Genomic DNA, 17,976 nt, shown 5'->3' on the forward strand with positions numbered 1-17,976 from the left:
CTGTTCCATACAAGAAAATCAGAAATATCTTTTCTTTCCATCAGATCATATGTGATGAAGACCTTGAGGTCCAGACCACTTAAACCATGAACCTCTTTTCTAAGGTTGTTCAACAAAGCTTGACTGTAGCTGAGGCAAGTGAGCTACAGTAACATGTGGGAAATTAAGATATTGCAGTGTAAGTCATAAATTTAACTTGTAATCTATGTTTTTGCATGGATCTCTCTTTTCTGATTCTTCCTTGTTATTAAATTCCAAATACCAATTGTGCGTGAAAATTGTACAATTGGAGATTATCAAGTAGATATAATATCACAACATAAGGGGAGACAACTCTTAACATCTTAGCTGAGATTGGTTTTCAAGCTGTTGTGATAAGCCAGCCTTGACCTCGCGAAGGGTTTGTAACAGTATCCAAATCATTACATATGTATATTGTTAGAGAATATATATTCATACACAGGAACCACCCAGTAAAAGCTAATGTTCCAGTAGGAGATTGCAGATATAAATATTCCCGACAACATCCTAGTCTGAACAGATTCCCAAGGGAGACTTAACAGTCATGCTTTTATATACAGGACATAAAATTAAGTATGGAAAATAATATGTCCAACGAAAACCACATACAATTTGGGTTGAGATTTCTAATAAATATTCTTATGAAAAATGTTGACACATTTATCCCATTAGCAAAATATGATGTCATTCATCGAAAAACCCAGAGTATCATTTATTATTTTATTGTATTATTTATATCAAAACTACAGCTTGTTCATCAGTTACAAAGTATGTACAACACATATAACTAAGAGTGATACCAGATGCATCTATTGTAGATATGTCCTCCAAGTTACTAGTGTACATAGACACTGACATTAGTATGTCTCTATCAAGCAGACATATCTATTTCGAGAACTCATCACACATGGAGCACATTCTTTCTAGACTTATCAGTAACAAGACAATAGATAATTGTATCCATGAGATTTCTTACTTACCAGTATATATGTGGTGTGACATGTCTACTCTAGCTTTAGTATATATCCTGTAGGCAGTGAATGATGATGTGGTGTCAAGTCAGCCAAACCTGGTCCTAATCAAATCTTACAATAAACTTACAGTACAGGTCCTCCTAGTTATCTGCAATACCCACACAGATAACAACATGCCTTTAGTTAGCCATGTATTTTATATCAGGTGACTTTCCCTTACTTTCCTGTGTACATGTTACAGGAAGTTTTACTGCCTTATCAGTGACAGGTGCTGACTCGAATTACATTAGGAATATACAGGATGAGGCTAGCTAAAAACTTGTCAGTTTTCTCCTATTATTTCCTGCTTTTCCCATAACTAACTTTATGACAAACAACAAATCTACACTAACTTTTCAGTATATGTTGTGAAATGGAATCATATATGAAGTTATGATATTATGTATGAAAGAAGACACCATGAGGAAATAATGACTATTCAGTAGATAACCAGACACAGGAATGAGGGCAAGCTATATCTTATTTTCCATGTATCTGACAAAATATGACAAATTAGGATATAAATGAAAGTATCCATATTTAAATAAAATCAAAATAGCAGAGTTATTTGGGCGACATCATTGAAAAAAATAGTTGATTTTTGGGCAAAATTATTACTTATTGTTTAAAAGACACTAAAAAATGAATTAATACTTATATTTATACCTTTTATATAAAATAATTAAGCTTCATGCACCTGCAACTGTAAAAACACGTACATATACTGTGAAAATGATAATGTGTATGAAATATGTATCATTTGGGCAAAACAACATGTACATCACACTGGAGTGTATGTACAGTAGATACACACTTACCGTGTAACAAGTAACATATGTCACTGATAATACACATTATGAACAGGTTGTCTGTCAGTGTGAGTCAATATACCAACAAGAGGTCCCTCCCTCCTAAGTAGATACAATAAGACTTGTTGTCCTCGGCCTGTTAACTCGACACCACACCTGGAATTTTCTGTTCATCAGACACAATACTTCTCCAATTAAAATGATTGTTTGCAGCTCTGATTGACAGGGGTCACCAACACTACAGGGCTACATCATACAATCCACTGGAGAACTTCAGATCTAGTCCTATTCCTTTATAAAAATGTAGGTATACAGATTTTCATTCCACTTTTTTTTAAAAATAAACCATCATCTAATTATTATCCCATTTTTCAGCCAGGATATTGAGGGCATCATCAACACATGGAGACAAGCCTGTTACACGTCACATCTCACAAATACAAACAAGCTGTTATTCCAAGAAGCATTCACTCGTTTTCTGTTGTACATTTATATACATGTACAGTGTATAAGTATTTGATGACTGCGCCCATAGGGTAACAACCCTGTCTCCACAACAATATTAAGACCATCAATAATGTCTCAAGCCTTTACCTTTAAATTGATTAATTAAGAGGATCACACAACTAATCAATTACACTGTTGTGTAAGAACTTTCCCCAGGTAAATGACAGCCTCCTCTACTTTTGTGTTTCCATAGATATAATAACAGAGGATAGGTACAACAGGTATGTACATATGTAGTTGTGGTAGGTATAGTGTGATTGGTCTTCTTATTTAACACATCTGATCAAATTTTCTGGGTATTGAAAGATTTGTAACAGCTTTAAGATGATTTTTCTGAGCATGTTCATACACTATACATCAAGCAGATGTATTTCTTACTCTTCTAATAGCATTTTTAATGTCTCTCATTAGTTCACCTAAGCCACGCACCAGTCCTGCCTTTCGATGTGCTTTGTTATCTTTTTCTCTTGGAATACAATATTCAGTTTTTAAATACTTTGTCTTCCATATACCAGTATGACACTTACTTTTTATTTTTCCAAATTCAAATTGTTTTTGGTCAAATGTTTCATGGCTAAACACATCTTATGTGGAAGGATTTTTCTGAAAAAATTATTATCAAACGCACTCCTCTTGATTTTCAATTAAAGCCAGAGTGCACTTATTATGATAAACTATAGTATTCTATTTTAATTTCCTTGCTTTTATGGATAACATTGATTTAACCTATTTTCATTTTCATACTAATCATAATATTTCTGAATTACTTTCATTCTTCTATCATTTTGTAAACAAAACATATAAACTAAATAGAAGCATAGTTGTGGGCTTAATACTGTATAGTGCATATGTGTGGATGATGTGAATATGACGCATCTATGATAATCCTCACAGTTTTTGATGTGTAGTATGTTATCGCAACAGTACAAAGGTATCATGATGCAACATTACTCTTCCTAAGTGTTTTGGTAATTCAATTGTAGCATGTAAACCCATTATTTTAAGAAAGAAAATGAATTTATCATCTCATATCTATGTATAGACTAATGGTCCATTTCCCGAAATATACAAATTTCAATAGAGCTGCTGGATGTTTATAATGATAAATATTAAAATTTGTAGTTGAGGTCAGAAAGGGGAATATTCTATACAGGTTTATATAAATTGCATGATGAACAATGAAATACAATCCTTAAAAGCAATCCTACTGACATAAGCAAGCAGAATCTTCAAGAAAGAATTGGATAAAAGTTGAGTAGTTGACTTTTATTTTTGACCTTCAGCCTTAAAAGACCTTGACTTTTGACCTTCAGCCTTAAAAGCAATCTTAAGCAAGCATTTTCTGTGAGGATGTCATGGATGAAACCAAATATAAATTGGCCAATTAAAACAAAACTTTCCAAAACTGTTCAAAAACTGATTTTTTTTCCCCTTCATGGTAAGTAACTTTGAACTTTGACCTCTGGATCAACGAAAGCCATCTTAAGCAAGCACTTCTAGTGAGAACAATGGATGTGATCCAAGATGAATTGACCAAAAAATTGATGTGTTGTACAAAAAACACTTTTTATCTTCATGACCTGACCTTGACCTTTGACCTCAAGACTAAAAGGAATTAACATGTAGTAAGCACTTTCTGTGAGGAAGCAATGGATGAAGTCTGAGATAAATCAGCCAAACAAAATTTGAGAAATTGTGCAGAAACCAATTTTCTGCACAAAGTAACAGAGACCCTTGAGCTTTAATATCTGAACCTGACCAGCCATCTTAAGCGAGTACTTTCTGTGAGAGCAACAGATGAAGTCTGACTGAAATTAACCAAAAATAATTTTATACTGTAAGCAGAAACCAATTTCCTACAGTAACAATGATCTTATCCTTGGATCTCAAGACCTAAAAAAACCAATCTTCAGCAACTCTGAAAAAAATAAGAATGGATGAAGTATGAATTAAATTGGCCTTTCAGAAATTGAGAAATTCAATGGAAGACTTGAGCTCAAAAGCAATTCCATACAAGCACTATAGCTAGTACTGAACAAAATCCAAGAGGAGCTGTTAAACAAAACATTGGATTTTGTGCAGAAATAAAATTCAGACAGATCAATGTCAGATGAGGGCAACTTTAATATCTCTCCCAATCCTGTGTATATGTTATTGTATATATATTTTTATTCTTCAAATTATTATTGTATATACATGTACATTGAAGAGGCATAAAGACTGTAATGGTACAGTTTGAATAGATTTCATTAACTGCATGCAGTGCATTTTATATGTCAAGATGGACTTAAAACTGTGCATACATGTGTATTTTTGCATACATAGTATAGTTGAGCACACATACACCTATATATAAAATATTGCAAAGAGATCGCTATAACAAATCAATTCTTTATCTAACTATACACTGGATTGCCAACACAAGCTTATTATCCTATCACAAAACTTGTTCAGTAATTGATATAACATGAATAGTGTAAAACGCTTTACAGGACAGGACTAAGTAACTCTCATCTTAAAATTGTAAAATCCCAAAATCTGACAGAAAATCTTCTAAATTATGGTAACAAACATTTGTCTGCAACACACTAGTCAAAGTCTGGATGAAGTTTTAAAGTTAGGGTAAGGAGGTATACAAGAAAAAGATTTGTTCTCATCTTATTTTATCATTATTTTCTGTTTTCAATTGTAGTTTTAATAATCCTGTAATGTCGTACATTGGTAATATACAAATCAGGATGAAACATCTTTTACTTTTTGGATAAGAGTAGATTCACAATTTACAACACATATGACAAACTAATGAAACCTTCCTGATCTCAACAACTTCTCTTTAGGTCAGTTATATATCTAACAACAACCACACTTCAAACTTTGATTCTGTAGCAACTGTGTGTTACTGAATCAAATTTGATAGTTCAAACCCTTTCTGGTCTTTTTTCACTTACAATTCGTTTGAACACATTGCAAAACTGCACATGTAACTGTTGATAAAAGCATTGGCGTTGCAATAATCACTCCATGATGTCACTATTCACATCAACATTAAATGTGGTGGGTAACCTTGTTTATGTATTAGAAGCTATCAGACCATGGGATGTCAGCATATTTATTGACAAAGAGCAATGGTGTTTTATTTCATATTTTGATAAGATAATTACATTAAGACCATCCATTTATTTGTAGGAGTACAGAGTTAAAAGGTCTTTTCCTGGTTTTCAAAACAATTTTCCTGGATCATATCAAGTTGTCAACTTTCATAGGGATAGACTTATTATTTCATGCATATTTATAGAAATATCTAAGATTCAAGGACTGAAAATTATAAAATTAATAGTTTCCTGGCTGGCAAGTGTATAAAAGTCAGAGTCCATTGGAATTATTTCCTCGCTCCTTTCAAAAACGTCGTTACAAGCAACCCATTTCCAATGCAACAAGGGGCTGAATGAGAATTTTTCTAACACTGGACATGATATGATAAGTAAACTTGATTGTTCAGGGTTTGTCCATACAGTTCTCTGCAGATAAAGAAATTGTAGACGAGCACAGATGGGAATAATGGATATCATTCTCGAAATCAGGGACTCCACATGACTTGTTGGGTGATTGTATTGCACATTAGCTCCTGTTGTTACCTGACAATTTTTAAGAGTTAAAGTAGATCTATCCATAAGAATATCTCTTACATTTTCAATCGATAAGATGTAATTTTTCAGGTCTGTCCTTGGAATAAGTAAAACAATGCTTTTTTTGAAAAATTTCCCTTCTTAAATGTCCTGCCGGCAAGCACATGGTTTACCAGATTGGTGTCAGTGCAGTTTTTACATCATACTTCATATGCTCATAGTTACTAAAGCACTTTCTCTACTTTTCTGAAAAGGTTTGTTTATGTTTTTTTCCAGCCTTGTCAAATTTTCATGTATTGGAGTACTAATTTTTGATTTAAAACAAATATAATTGAACATCAACTGAACAATGAAAAATTTCAGTTTCTTTACAGATTATTAGAGATTTTGGTTTTTCCCAAATTTTTCCCGATACTTTTGGTGTTTTCCAGGCTTTTTCCCTGTTATCCCGGTAGTCTAAGAACCCAGTATTTAATCTCAATCTACACTCCACATATTGATATGGCAACGCTAACTTTCGCCAATACATAAGCAAACATAAGCTGTTAACGACATTTCTTCGTCATGATATCCAGTGTGATGGAGGACAAAATGAAACGTATAATTTCTTCTTAGCAGTCAATTTACATGTATTGCAGTACAGTAATTAACATGTATTGCAGTACAGTAATTAACATGTATTGCAGTACAGTAATTAACATGTATTGCAGTACAGTAGTTTAAGTGTTTCAAATGTTAATCCAACCATAATCAATTTTTTCCAGAATTTGCCATAACCCATCCTAAGTTTCCTGCCTTGCTAGGATGCTTTTAAACATAAGTTGTGACTTTGGGCAATGTTAACTCTGACATTGTCTACAGTACAGACAGTTTTATATCCCTTACACAGAACAGTTTTAAAAGTAATTCAACAAAGATTATAAATTTAGTGCTTCTGTTATATTTATTTATTTGTTTGTTTACTTCCTTATTTTTTTGCAAATAACTCATCATTCTCCAAAGAAAGCAGGGTAACAGGTCTACGACGGATGACCTCTGATGACACCTGGATTATTTATTATGCTTACTCCAATAATTGTTCTGAAACCAATCAAGTTCAGTCCACCAGATTTTAAAAAAGGGCCACATGATCAAGTGAACCTGACCTTGAACATCAAATATCTACCCCAGATACTAAGATAGAGCCAATGATGTCCTTCATGTAAGAGTATGGTCACTTCCTTGTATCCCTTGCTTGGATGCCTACCAGTATGCAGGGCGACTGGTATTCAGGGACAAACTAAGGATGAAAGAGCAATCTTGAATACCTATCCTGTTACAGATGATTAGCTCACCATCTCCAGTAAAATAATTACTGTAACATAACTCTATCAAATGCCTACAGAAATGTATAGAGAAAACTTTATCTTACCGGTCTCAGCTTCACGTGGAACTGCTCCTGATGTGGCTTTCTGGTGAAATACCAAAATCTTTCCGTCAGGGGAAAGATTTTGGCTTTAGTTTCCATCGCAAATCGTACAGGCTCTTGAATTCCATGAATAACTAAATCCACAGCAATAGTGAGGAATACACGGGTATCTGGTAAATAAAAAAGAGTTGACTGAATAGCAAAAATATTCGCAATGGTTTTTGTGAACAGAATGAGTTAACATTAGTTAAAATTGCTTTTTCCTCTAACAATGAAAAATGATTCCCTAAATTTTTCTCCATGTAAAAAATTCAATGCTTACAGTACCCAAATGATGAAATTTGATGTCCAACTTAAGCAGAAAGTCACTTGCTTCCTATATTCATAATAAGTTTTAGTAATTTGTATCACACAGGTTGGCTGGGATATCACTATGTCAGGATGTTACCAATGTTAAGCAGAATAATAAACTACTGTGGTCTACAGCTACCTTTTGGTGTTTCTGTGTTGAGTACTGCAAAGCATTTTTCTGTTGGGTCCCAATTACCAGATATAGAGTAAGATTTCCCATCTCCAGCGTAACCCATAGAGTTCTGGAAAGAAGAAGTCCTACCTATGTCAAAAACATCCATGATAAATACTATTTTTTCTAAAACTTGCAAACTGCAGTAAAAAATTCCAACACTGAAAATGTCACATTGAACATTGTTTCTGCAAATAATTCTTCCCCTCAACAAATATTCTATCACTTTTGAGAATTTTTATACTTGAGGGTTTTCTTTATCTGATATTTTGTCAGTTCTATTAATCCATAATTTCACATCTCTAATGAACTGTTAAGATTAGTATAAACAGATTTATCCAGCTATTCCCAAAACGAAGGGTCAAAAAGCATTTTTTTGAAAATTAGTTCAGTAGGTGCATTCCTTAAACCATGTGATCGAATGGTTAAACTCATTAGTGTATAGTTTAACTGGTCTACAAATTCAGGTACTTACCATTTCAATAAGATGCATATCCCCATGCTTGACATTTCTGCCTGGTGATATCAAAAGTCCAAAACATCTGAAATAGAAACTGCTTTTTAGTATTGTATGATTTGCATGCATGCAGCAGATCTTCAACTTGGACCTAGTGTTGTGAAATGTTATCAATTACACACACCCCATATATAGGTGTATGCGAACATGAAATAACAACAAGACAAAATATTTGTTTTGTTAATGCCTTTTTAAGCTCTCTTTTAGGTGCTAGTTTTATGAAACTTGTCAAACATTTCAAACCTGTACCAAATCGTAATACAATAGTGTTGTTACACTTTAAGCATAATAACGTTATCTCCTTTTTTCACAACTGATTGCAATTGTATATTAGTGATAATTTCGTAACTGAGACAGTAATAAAGTAATAACTTGAAGAGAGACAATAGGCTCAAAAACGTTAGCAAATATTTTGTCTTGTTGTTTATGTCACATTAACATATTTGGACAATACATAATGTCTGTTGGAAGTTATTTTGACAATAAACTGTTACCAGATGAGGAATACAGTTGACATGAAGCCAATCGGGATGGAAGATAAATAGAATGGCATCCATTCATTCTATTACCCCATCTGGTTACACTTTATTATTATGTTTTCATTCTCAAATATCTAGACAAAAACAAAATGAAAACCAGAAATATATCATTTTAATTTCTTGCATAATCAAACACTAACGTCAGCAATTTCAAATCAGAAAACAGTTATGATATAGTCTCTTGTGTCACCATAAATAGCAATTATATGAAATAGTACAGTCACAAATTTAACTTGATTATTGATATAAAAGCGTAAAATCTCTCAATTTTTTTTTTGGAAATTACACATTTTATTTTTTTCCATAGAACTAAACAAGAGACTAGTGGTAAAATGGAAATATATTATATATATATATATAAACTGTACCTCTCAATTTGGAGTTCCCTGGTCCCTGTTTGACTAACACTAATCATGATGTTCTTTTCACTATTACAGCGCAGCTTGAACATATTCTTGTCCTTGGGGCAATAGGAATAGTTTCCCTTCCCGTCATCCTCTTTAATTTCCAAAGAGACTGTAAAGATGGCAGTTTGCTCTGTTTCTGCTATGCTATTGGTGGACAACCTTGTGTTCTTGGGTACTCTGCGAAACGTGGTAGCAAAGGAGTAGAGAATCTTTGCGACCTGTAATTTAAAAAAAGTATAAATCAACAAATCATCTCAAAAACCACTTCAAATGTCAAGGAAAACACTGGACAACTAGAACACTGACAGGTTGGGGCCCCACTATGTGGATGAAAATCCCCCTTCCCCACCACAACCACTACCAACCCCACCCAACTCAACAACACACACACCCTAGACTGCCAGATTACTGACAAGACCTGAAGTATACTCGGCCACAAAAGTCAAGAAAGACTGTTATGAGAACACATACTAACAAATATATTCAACAATTTGATTTCATTTTCTTTTATCTATAGTAAGAGAGACCTTGACCTTTGAACTTGTGATATAAAAATCAATATCCCAAGCAAGCATTTTCAGTAAGTAAGCATTTTATGAAGTTTTATGGGCCAAACGGAACCCAAGTCATATCATGGAAATCAATTTTCCACTTAGAGTAACAGTAATCTGAACTATTGACCCTGGGACCTGAAAAGCAATCCAAAGCAAGCCATTTTTGTAAGGAAGCATTCCATGAGGTTTGAGTTTGATTGGCCTAAGCAAAGTTGAATTATCGCAGGGAAACTGATTTTTCTATTTATAGTAAAAGTGACCTTGACCTTTGACCTTTAAATCTGTAAAGCAATCCCAAGCAAACATTCTCAGTAAGGAAGTACAGACTAAAATTTGGGAGAGATTGGCAAAGCAAACTCTAGTTTACACATGTAACTGATTTTCTATTTATAGCAACAGTGACTTTGACCTTTAACCTTGACAGGCAGATAGACAGACAGACAGATAAGCTGAATAAACCACTCATATTAACATCAACCAGGTGCAGCCAATAGCACAAGGTTATACAAAATTTCAACAGAAACTGTCATGTTTGAAGTGGTCAAAGTAAATATTCCCAATACTCACTGAATTGGTGAACCATATCTGATAAACATGCACAACTTCAACAGTGGTTTCAATAAGACTGGATGAAAATTGAGAAGTTGTCTTGAAAAACAACATGTTTCATTTGAGTCAGAGAAGGTTCTTCTTTTGATCTGAATTTAATGACAGTGTTGTTTACCTGTCTCAACTCAAGGGAGAGCATCATCAGAAGAACAACAGATAACTGTAATGTCATGTTTACATAAAGGTATCCATGACATCACAATTACAAAGAACTTTCTGTGTTGGATTTATTCCTGTTAGTGATATTACCTGATTACCCCAGTGATGCCTTTATTCAGTTGTATCCCGAGCAGGTTTTTCAAGATTGTAACAATTTCGACATTGAGGGATGTTGTGCCTTCAACCCCAACCCCCAACCTCCGGAGTGATTTCTTCAAAATGCTTGCAGTTGTCCTTAGACTGAAGAAGTATTCTGCCATTTTTAATGATGTTAATGTTTCCTTTAGCCAAATTGTACTCAGAACAGAAAGTCAGAGATAACAACAATTATGCTTCAAATCAAGAGATGGTCCATATGACACTTTGTAATATTGTCATACGACCAGGCATAAAAAACAAAGCATACCGCTTCTGCTAGTTCACACCGAAAGACATGACACTGGAAAATTGCAGATTCTGCAGAGTCACCATGGCTACAGGTAAATGCAAAGCAAAGTCTCTCATTGCTGTCTGCTGGCCCCCTGGCACAGAATAGGATACGGTGGATCTTGTATGTGGCAATGTCAGTGTTGGTAGTTGGATCAAGTATTCTGGAAAACATCAGGATTACAAAATATTAAGTTACTCATATTCATAGGAATATCTCAATTAATTTACATCTCTTTTTATGAAATTCAACTGGATAAGCTCTAGTCCATATTTTGTTTTGTGTGCTCTTAAATTTAGGATTTTCATATGGAAAGTACGATACATGTTTATAAAATTGAAAATTTCCCCATCCCCCCCCCCCAAAAAACAACAATAATTTAAATGATGAACTAATTTATTGAAAAATTTAACAAGCAATTCATCACAAGACATTATCAGAAATCCACGTCAAGACAAAGGTCTGATTTTCTCAATGCGAGATATGGAAGTCAATTTGATACTGGTACATTATATACATGTACCCAAGTAATTAAGTATTCATGCATATATCAGCTAAATTTGGTGTAGGTATTTCAAATCAAACCCTGCATGAAATTGACTAACAATATTTAAACAGGCCAATTAAGCCACACCTTGTTGGTATAAATTGATATCGCTCACGCAGTAACAGAACCTATATATATTAACACTGTAACCCATTAACGAATGATGTTTTAAGATACTTAAAGGGAAATTTTTATTTTCCCAAACATGCACCATGAACAATCAACAGCTTTTGTTTTTTTACTGTAACATTTTATAGATTTGTATATACTGTAATGAGATTTCTATGGTAAAATCGTTAATTTTCATGGAGATTTATCTTCGTTGATTTCGTCGTTATTCTTAATCCACAAAATCCTATGTACATGAACTATTAAAATCATTGAAGTAAATCTATGGTGCCATGTCCATCAACAAAATTAAAAGTCCCTGAAATAGCATCTTTTTCTAAAACCATGACAATAAAACCCCTCAAAAATATGATTTTACAGTATATATATATGTGCAATTATCAACATATGGATGATCTAGAACACCAGTAATGATTGATGATATATACCACTTTACCAACAAGCAATCAGTATACAATGGCCAGGTATTGGTTGTATATATCAACATATATAGCATTACACAATAAGGCCAGTAATGTACCGAAGCAAGAAAAACATGTAAGTCTGACTTCCAAATATCTCTGTTTAATTACTGATTTAATAAAATAAAACGTGTCAGCAAATTTTCATCTTAAACACTGAATTTCTTGAAAAGTAATTTATAAAAGCAGTATTCTTTTTGCAAAGCTAACAGAGATATTTTTTTTTTAGGAATCATGATCTCTTACAATCCAAATTAAACTGAATGAACACAAAAACCAAATTGTACCTTCACCAGGTAAATGAATCACATGCAACACTTTCAAAAGGCAAGCTTCAATGTAAAGTTGCTGCAAAGCAGTGACAACACTTCATGCAGACTTAAATGGTTTAAATTTGGAAGGTCACTTGATGCCAGTATAATAATAGCAGAAATCTTAATGTTATCTCTCTAACAGATTGTAAATGTCATATTCTTCACAAAGGACCAGAGCATTTTAAAACTTGTTCATCCTGTCATGTAGAATCTATGAATATATCCAAACTTCATACAAGGACATCTTATATAACACTAATCTTAATACAGGAAATATGTGTGTTACAAATATATGGGATTGCTGTGTAAGTGCATGTATATAAAAGTGCTAATACCTCTGTAACGAGAATCTATACCTATGATGCAGTTGTAGATCACATACCATTGGTCACTTAATTACTAAGTATTTTCCAAAGTCATGTATATCATGTTGAATTCTGATAGGTATTGGATCAAAATTCAAATTCCTTTATGTTACCTATACAAATACAATTCTTTAGAATGAGAATTAATGTATAGTGATTTTATTTTGAGCATAATTTAGTTAAGACTGGTACTTTTAAGTGCGGTCACTTGTAAGGAAAGTGTCCTAAACAAACCCTCAATCCTTAACTTTCTAAGTACACAGATACATTATGTCACGCCAGTCACTTACATAATCTCAAAATAGCATAACATCTAAAGGCTTGTAACCTTATTAAACATTATCAGCCACTTAGAATGCCATTTTTTCCATCTTTATGACAGAAGCCTTTCATCATGATTTTGAAACTGCTGTGCCACCAAAGTATTCTGGGAAAGGCCTATTACCTGGCAATTTGTAGGGTCTGGGCCCCATCTCAATTAAAAATTACAAATTTGACCTAAATTTTCTTAATCAGCAGTTTGTGTGAAAAAATATAGAAGTCTTGAAAGAAGTTTTTTTCAAAATGAGGTACATAAGATATATGTAATTGTCTGATTGAAGAAAGTTTTGGGGTTTCAAGGGTTACTTTTATGGCCTACAGGTCCCTTGCTGATTGGATAAAAAGATACATCCCACAACCCTGGAATGAATCAAATAAAAATATCAGTTGCTTTTACCGATTTTATATATTGTGTCAATTGAATAAAATAAGACATAATTATCACTAATTCTATTTTCCCATTTTGTTGTGAAATGTTGACATTTACTTTTTTCTTATCTACAGTGGTAATACTGGGTCCCATTCCTTAAAAACATGGCAAAATTCTTGGTACCCCACCTACAATTTCTATCAGTCACTTTTAATTGTGTGTTGCCTATCAATGCATACAGATTTGCGACTAATTGAAAGTGGTTAATTTTTTACCTTGGCTATATCACCTTCTGAACACTGATGTTGGAACTGAAGCCAACTCTACACCAAATAAAATAGCTGGATACACCTTAATCTCACTTTTGTTCCTTTGTTGCAGCAAAACAAAAATGTGATTAAGAATGAACCCGCAAGCAATTTCTCCAACTTGTCAGAGGGACATTTCAATGCCTGCAACTTGTCATAGGGACATTTCAATGTCTGCAACTTGTCACAGGGACATTTCAATGTCTGCAACTTGTCCGAGGGACATCTCAATGTTTGCAACTTGTCACAGGGATTCTCAATGCCTGCAACTTGTCATAGGGACATTTCAATGTCTGCAACTTGTCACAAGGACGTCTAAATTCAAATTTAATTAAAGTAAAGTGTCAGGATTCATTGACTTCACTACCATATGTACATCTCATAGTAAACATATTGCAACTACGGCATATAGGAAAAGCAAGGGTATGGCTAGTATAGAGTGCACACTGCATTGGGGTTTAAACTGCAATCAGAAGAGCTGTCAAAAACATTTCTTTTGTATAGCTAGCTAACATTTCACTTTCTATATCTTTGCTGTAATATCAGTCAAAAAGGTTAAGCTCAATTTCTAGCCTTAACTATAACTGTAAGAAAAACCTAAACAGTAGCAAAAAATATCTACAAAAAGTAAGAACTGAAATGTCAACATTAACAGAACAAAAATTGGTCAAAAAAAAGGCCTGTTTCTTCTGTCAAGTTTGTTTTTAAACAGTATACTTATTATACAGGGAAAATAAAGCATCAAGCAGAAATACATGAACACTTTTGCAAAAGGAAAAAAAAAAAATCAAACAAAACATTTCAAAGGTGAATGGAAGTGAAGGAACATAAGATGAAATAATACACAGTAAAATATGTACACAACTGCATACCTAACACATCCATCAGGTCTGTAATTAAAGAAAGAAAATAACAAAATCACAGCTGTTTGATTAAAACACAATCACAGTCAAACATATCTGTATAATGGTCATAATACCACCAAACACCGAACTCCAAATGATTCTTAAGTGATACATGAACATTTCCCCAAATTACCTGTACATATTACGCACAAGCAGGAATTACTTAACTGTTATTATATACATACCCTTTCTATCAATTATTGTTATCTTTTTCGAGACAAACTAACTTAATACTACATTCACTGGAAATTAAAACTTCCACATTAAAACTATAAATAGTGGTTTATCTTTTAATCTTGATAAATACATGAAGTCTGAATTAAACAATGATGCATGCATGTCCAAAACAAATTTGGATAAGTGCATGGTAATATCAAGCCCACAGGCAGACAAAACAGTTTGATTTCATGATCACTGCTACTCCACAAAACATAACAATAGCATTTCACTTTTTAGTGGTGCTGGTTGAATTGATTTCAATAAATTTAACAAGCAAGAAGACACTTGTCATCAATATTCCCCTCATCAAGCTCTCTCTCTCCCAGGGAACTATACCACATTACCATGCTTCATACTTAACTGAATTCAAAAGTAAATACTGTACATCAAGTAATAGCTATAGGGCTACAACCCTACTTACACCATAGCTCTGCAACACTTTAGTTTTACAAGTATGGATTTAACCTAGTCAGAGGAGAATAAAATGTAAATCAAATTCAGCATCTGTAACCTGCATTCTGTACTGCATCATGTTGGCATAACTCATTCACAAGCTTCTCAAATCGAGATTCCACAAATCTTAACTGGATTTAACTTAATAATTGGAGTGGGAAAATGAGGTCCAATTCAGCATTTGCAACCTACATTCAGTAGAATCACCATTCATGCAAGCGTAAGTCATGTACCATTTAAATATTTTCCCTGAGACAAACTATTTCTGATTTCTTCTTCATCAGTTGTAAACTAACTCTATGGAACCCTTATAGTCACATATTCACTTGAGCAAGTTCACATGTAAGTCCTTTTGCCATGTAAATAGTTCTCTGAATGAAAGAGACAGAGCCCAACACTCCCTCTAACTTAGTACAGCAGGGGATATAACAATCTTACTGGTACAGCCAATGATACATTCTGATAGGAATACATGTATTACTTCTGTGAATAAATATACATTTTCCAGTCATTATCTTCTCATTCTTGGATATTTATTTGTATGACATAGCTACCAAGTGATATTATCTGATGCCAATAATGGGACACCGTACAGACATTTTCTGAGATATGAACGGGTGTGTACATATATCTATATATTTGGTTTTATTGGTGTATGTAATATTTCTCTTTTCAGTGCAAATACATACATTGTTGTAACATAAAAAAGACAGGCAAGCAAAATACAATATTAAAATGGTGGGTATGGTAGCATATCTACTCAAAGTGGTGCACATAAAATACCAATGTATAAACATAATATTGCAATTTACTGATGACATTGCTTTGTGTCAAACTTCTTTTGTAACATTCGGTCATTCCAATATTAACAGTTTACTATTACAGTGTAATACTACGAGCTATTGAGCATTCATCACAGATAAAAAAATAACATCAGTGAATACTGCACACTAAATATAAAGGATGGCATAGTAACATTTACAAATTGCTATTCTACATTCTGAGTATACTGAATCACTGATTGTGCGCTGTGCTGTAAACCATTATGAGAAAATTTGCCATCTGAGTGTTGAAAAATCAAATCAATTTATGTACAGACTTTCTAAAATTTTGATGCTGTTGAGTTTTCTAAAGGCAATATAAAGGTGAATATTTATCAAAAACAGATATTTTTCGGCACATGTTGAAACATGTATCTAAGGTCAGGAGCATCAAATTACTTTCATATTGATATATAAAATATGATACAGGATTTACCGATGGCACATGTTTAATTGTTAGTATGTCAACACTCTGAAGAATAAAACGAGTCTATCACTAATTTTGTGAAGTTTCATCCAAATGTCAGTAATTAGAACTAGAGTGTAAGAGTGAAATACAATTTTTGGTAGAAGTGACCCTGACAATTGACTAAAATCACAGACATTCAAACTTGTCAAAGGTTTGAAGGGACATCACAGTTAAATCAGTAATTTTGTTTTTGATTGTGTGTGTCTTATACATTTCCAGTTATGTTTTTGTGCTATCCCAATATTCACAGTCAATTTTGTTATGGGTGTGACAAATGTTATTGGATAACTCTAAGTCAATTCAGATTTACGAAATAAGTGACATTAATCGCCAATCAATTCAAGCAGAAGGCTACTTTTATTTACAAGCAACAGTGTTTTGTGTGCATACATTGTCATATATGACACAAAAATTTACATCTGCAGATTGCTGACCAACAGATAAGGATTTTCTTCTTATGATAATTAACAAACTTTTTATGTGCATATTTCAGAAATAAACAAATGCCATTATTCATATGATATATATATGCAATAATAAGAAAATCGGTAAAAACAATGGTTTTACCGTGATGTTGATTTATACAAAGTACAATGTATGTATGAAATATCATTAAAATGTAAAGCAAATATAAGACTACTGGAGTAGCGATGACAGGCAGATTACCACGACATACCCCGCCACCAATCAATCTGATGTAACAAAATATGAGGAGCTAGTTATATATCTGTTAAATGTATCATCAGTTTTATTGGAAAATACATGGATGTCTTTCAATGTCTAATCAATTAACTTCACTTGGTCGACCAATCTTAATGTAGGCATGCTGACAATAACTCTGGCTTCAAGTGCGTAACAAAAATAAAGCACTTTATCAAATACTTCAGTTCATGCTGAGGCAACAGTAATTGTTCTAGCAACATAACATAAAAACATGTAAAGCATTACTACAACTTACAAATCCAAGTAACTTGCAGAGATTAATCTGGCTCATCAAATAAAGGGTAAGATAGAGAAGGGACAATTATTAGGGTTCTATCCTCCACTGCATACAACATTATCCTTTCACCAAACAAAGCAATTGATGAAAGCATTTCGCCGCAGAAAATTCTTTTGATGATTGAGTAAAGACAAAGCATTGTAACCTGCACACAAAATATTATAGCTATCTTTCA

General features: G+C 33.3%; 1 protein-coding gene across 2 annotated transcripts in view; it reads right to left on the bottom strand.

The window, feature by feature from the left end:
• The window catches only part of LOC132564412 (rab GTPase-activating protein 1-like), a 42,660-nt gene that overhangs the window by 21,392 nt on the left and 3,292 nt on the right, over window positions 1–17,976 (bottom strand). The window contains exons 4-9 of one of the 2 annotated variants that reach the window (XM_060229063.1): window positions 14,807–14,824; window positions 11,099–11,282; window positions 9,332–9,588; window positions 8,383–8,449; window positions 7,875–7,977; window positions 7,388–7,554 (exon numbers count right to left, since the gene is read on the bottom strand). In XM_060229063.1, the coding sequence (XP_060085046.1) occupies window positions 7,388–7,554; window positions 7,875–7,977; window positions 8,383–8,449; window positions 9,332–9,588; window positions 11,099–11,282; window positions 14,807–14,824 (796 nt within the window). The remainder of the gene's footprint in view (window positions 1–7,387; window positions 7,555–7,874; window positions 7,978–8,382; window positions 8,450–9,331; window positions 9,589–11,098; window positions 11,283–14,806; window positions 14,825–17,976) is intronic. The other variant, XM_060229064.1, reaches the window with a different exon arrangement.

The sequence above is a fragment of the Ylistrum balloti genome, unplaced genomic scaffold (genome assembly GCF_031769215.1).
Source record: "Ylistrum balloti isolate Yb309-2 unplaced genomic scaffold, AGI_CSIRO_Ybal_v1 Utg372270, whole genome shotgun sequence".
Taxonomy (NCBI): Eukaryota; Metazoa; Mollusca; class Bivalvia; order Pectinida; family Pectinidae; genus Ylistrum; species Ylistrum balloti.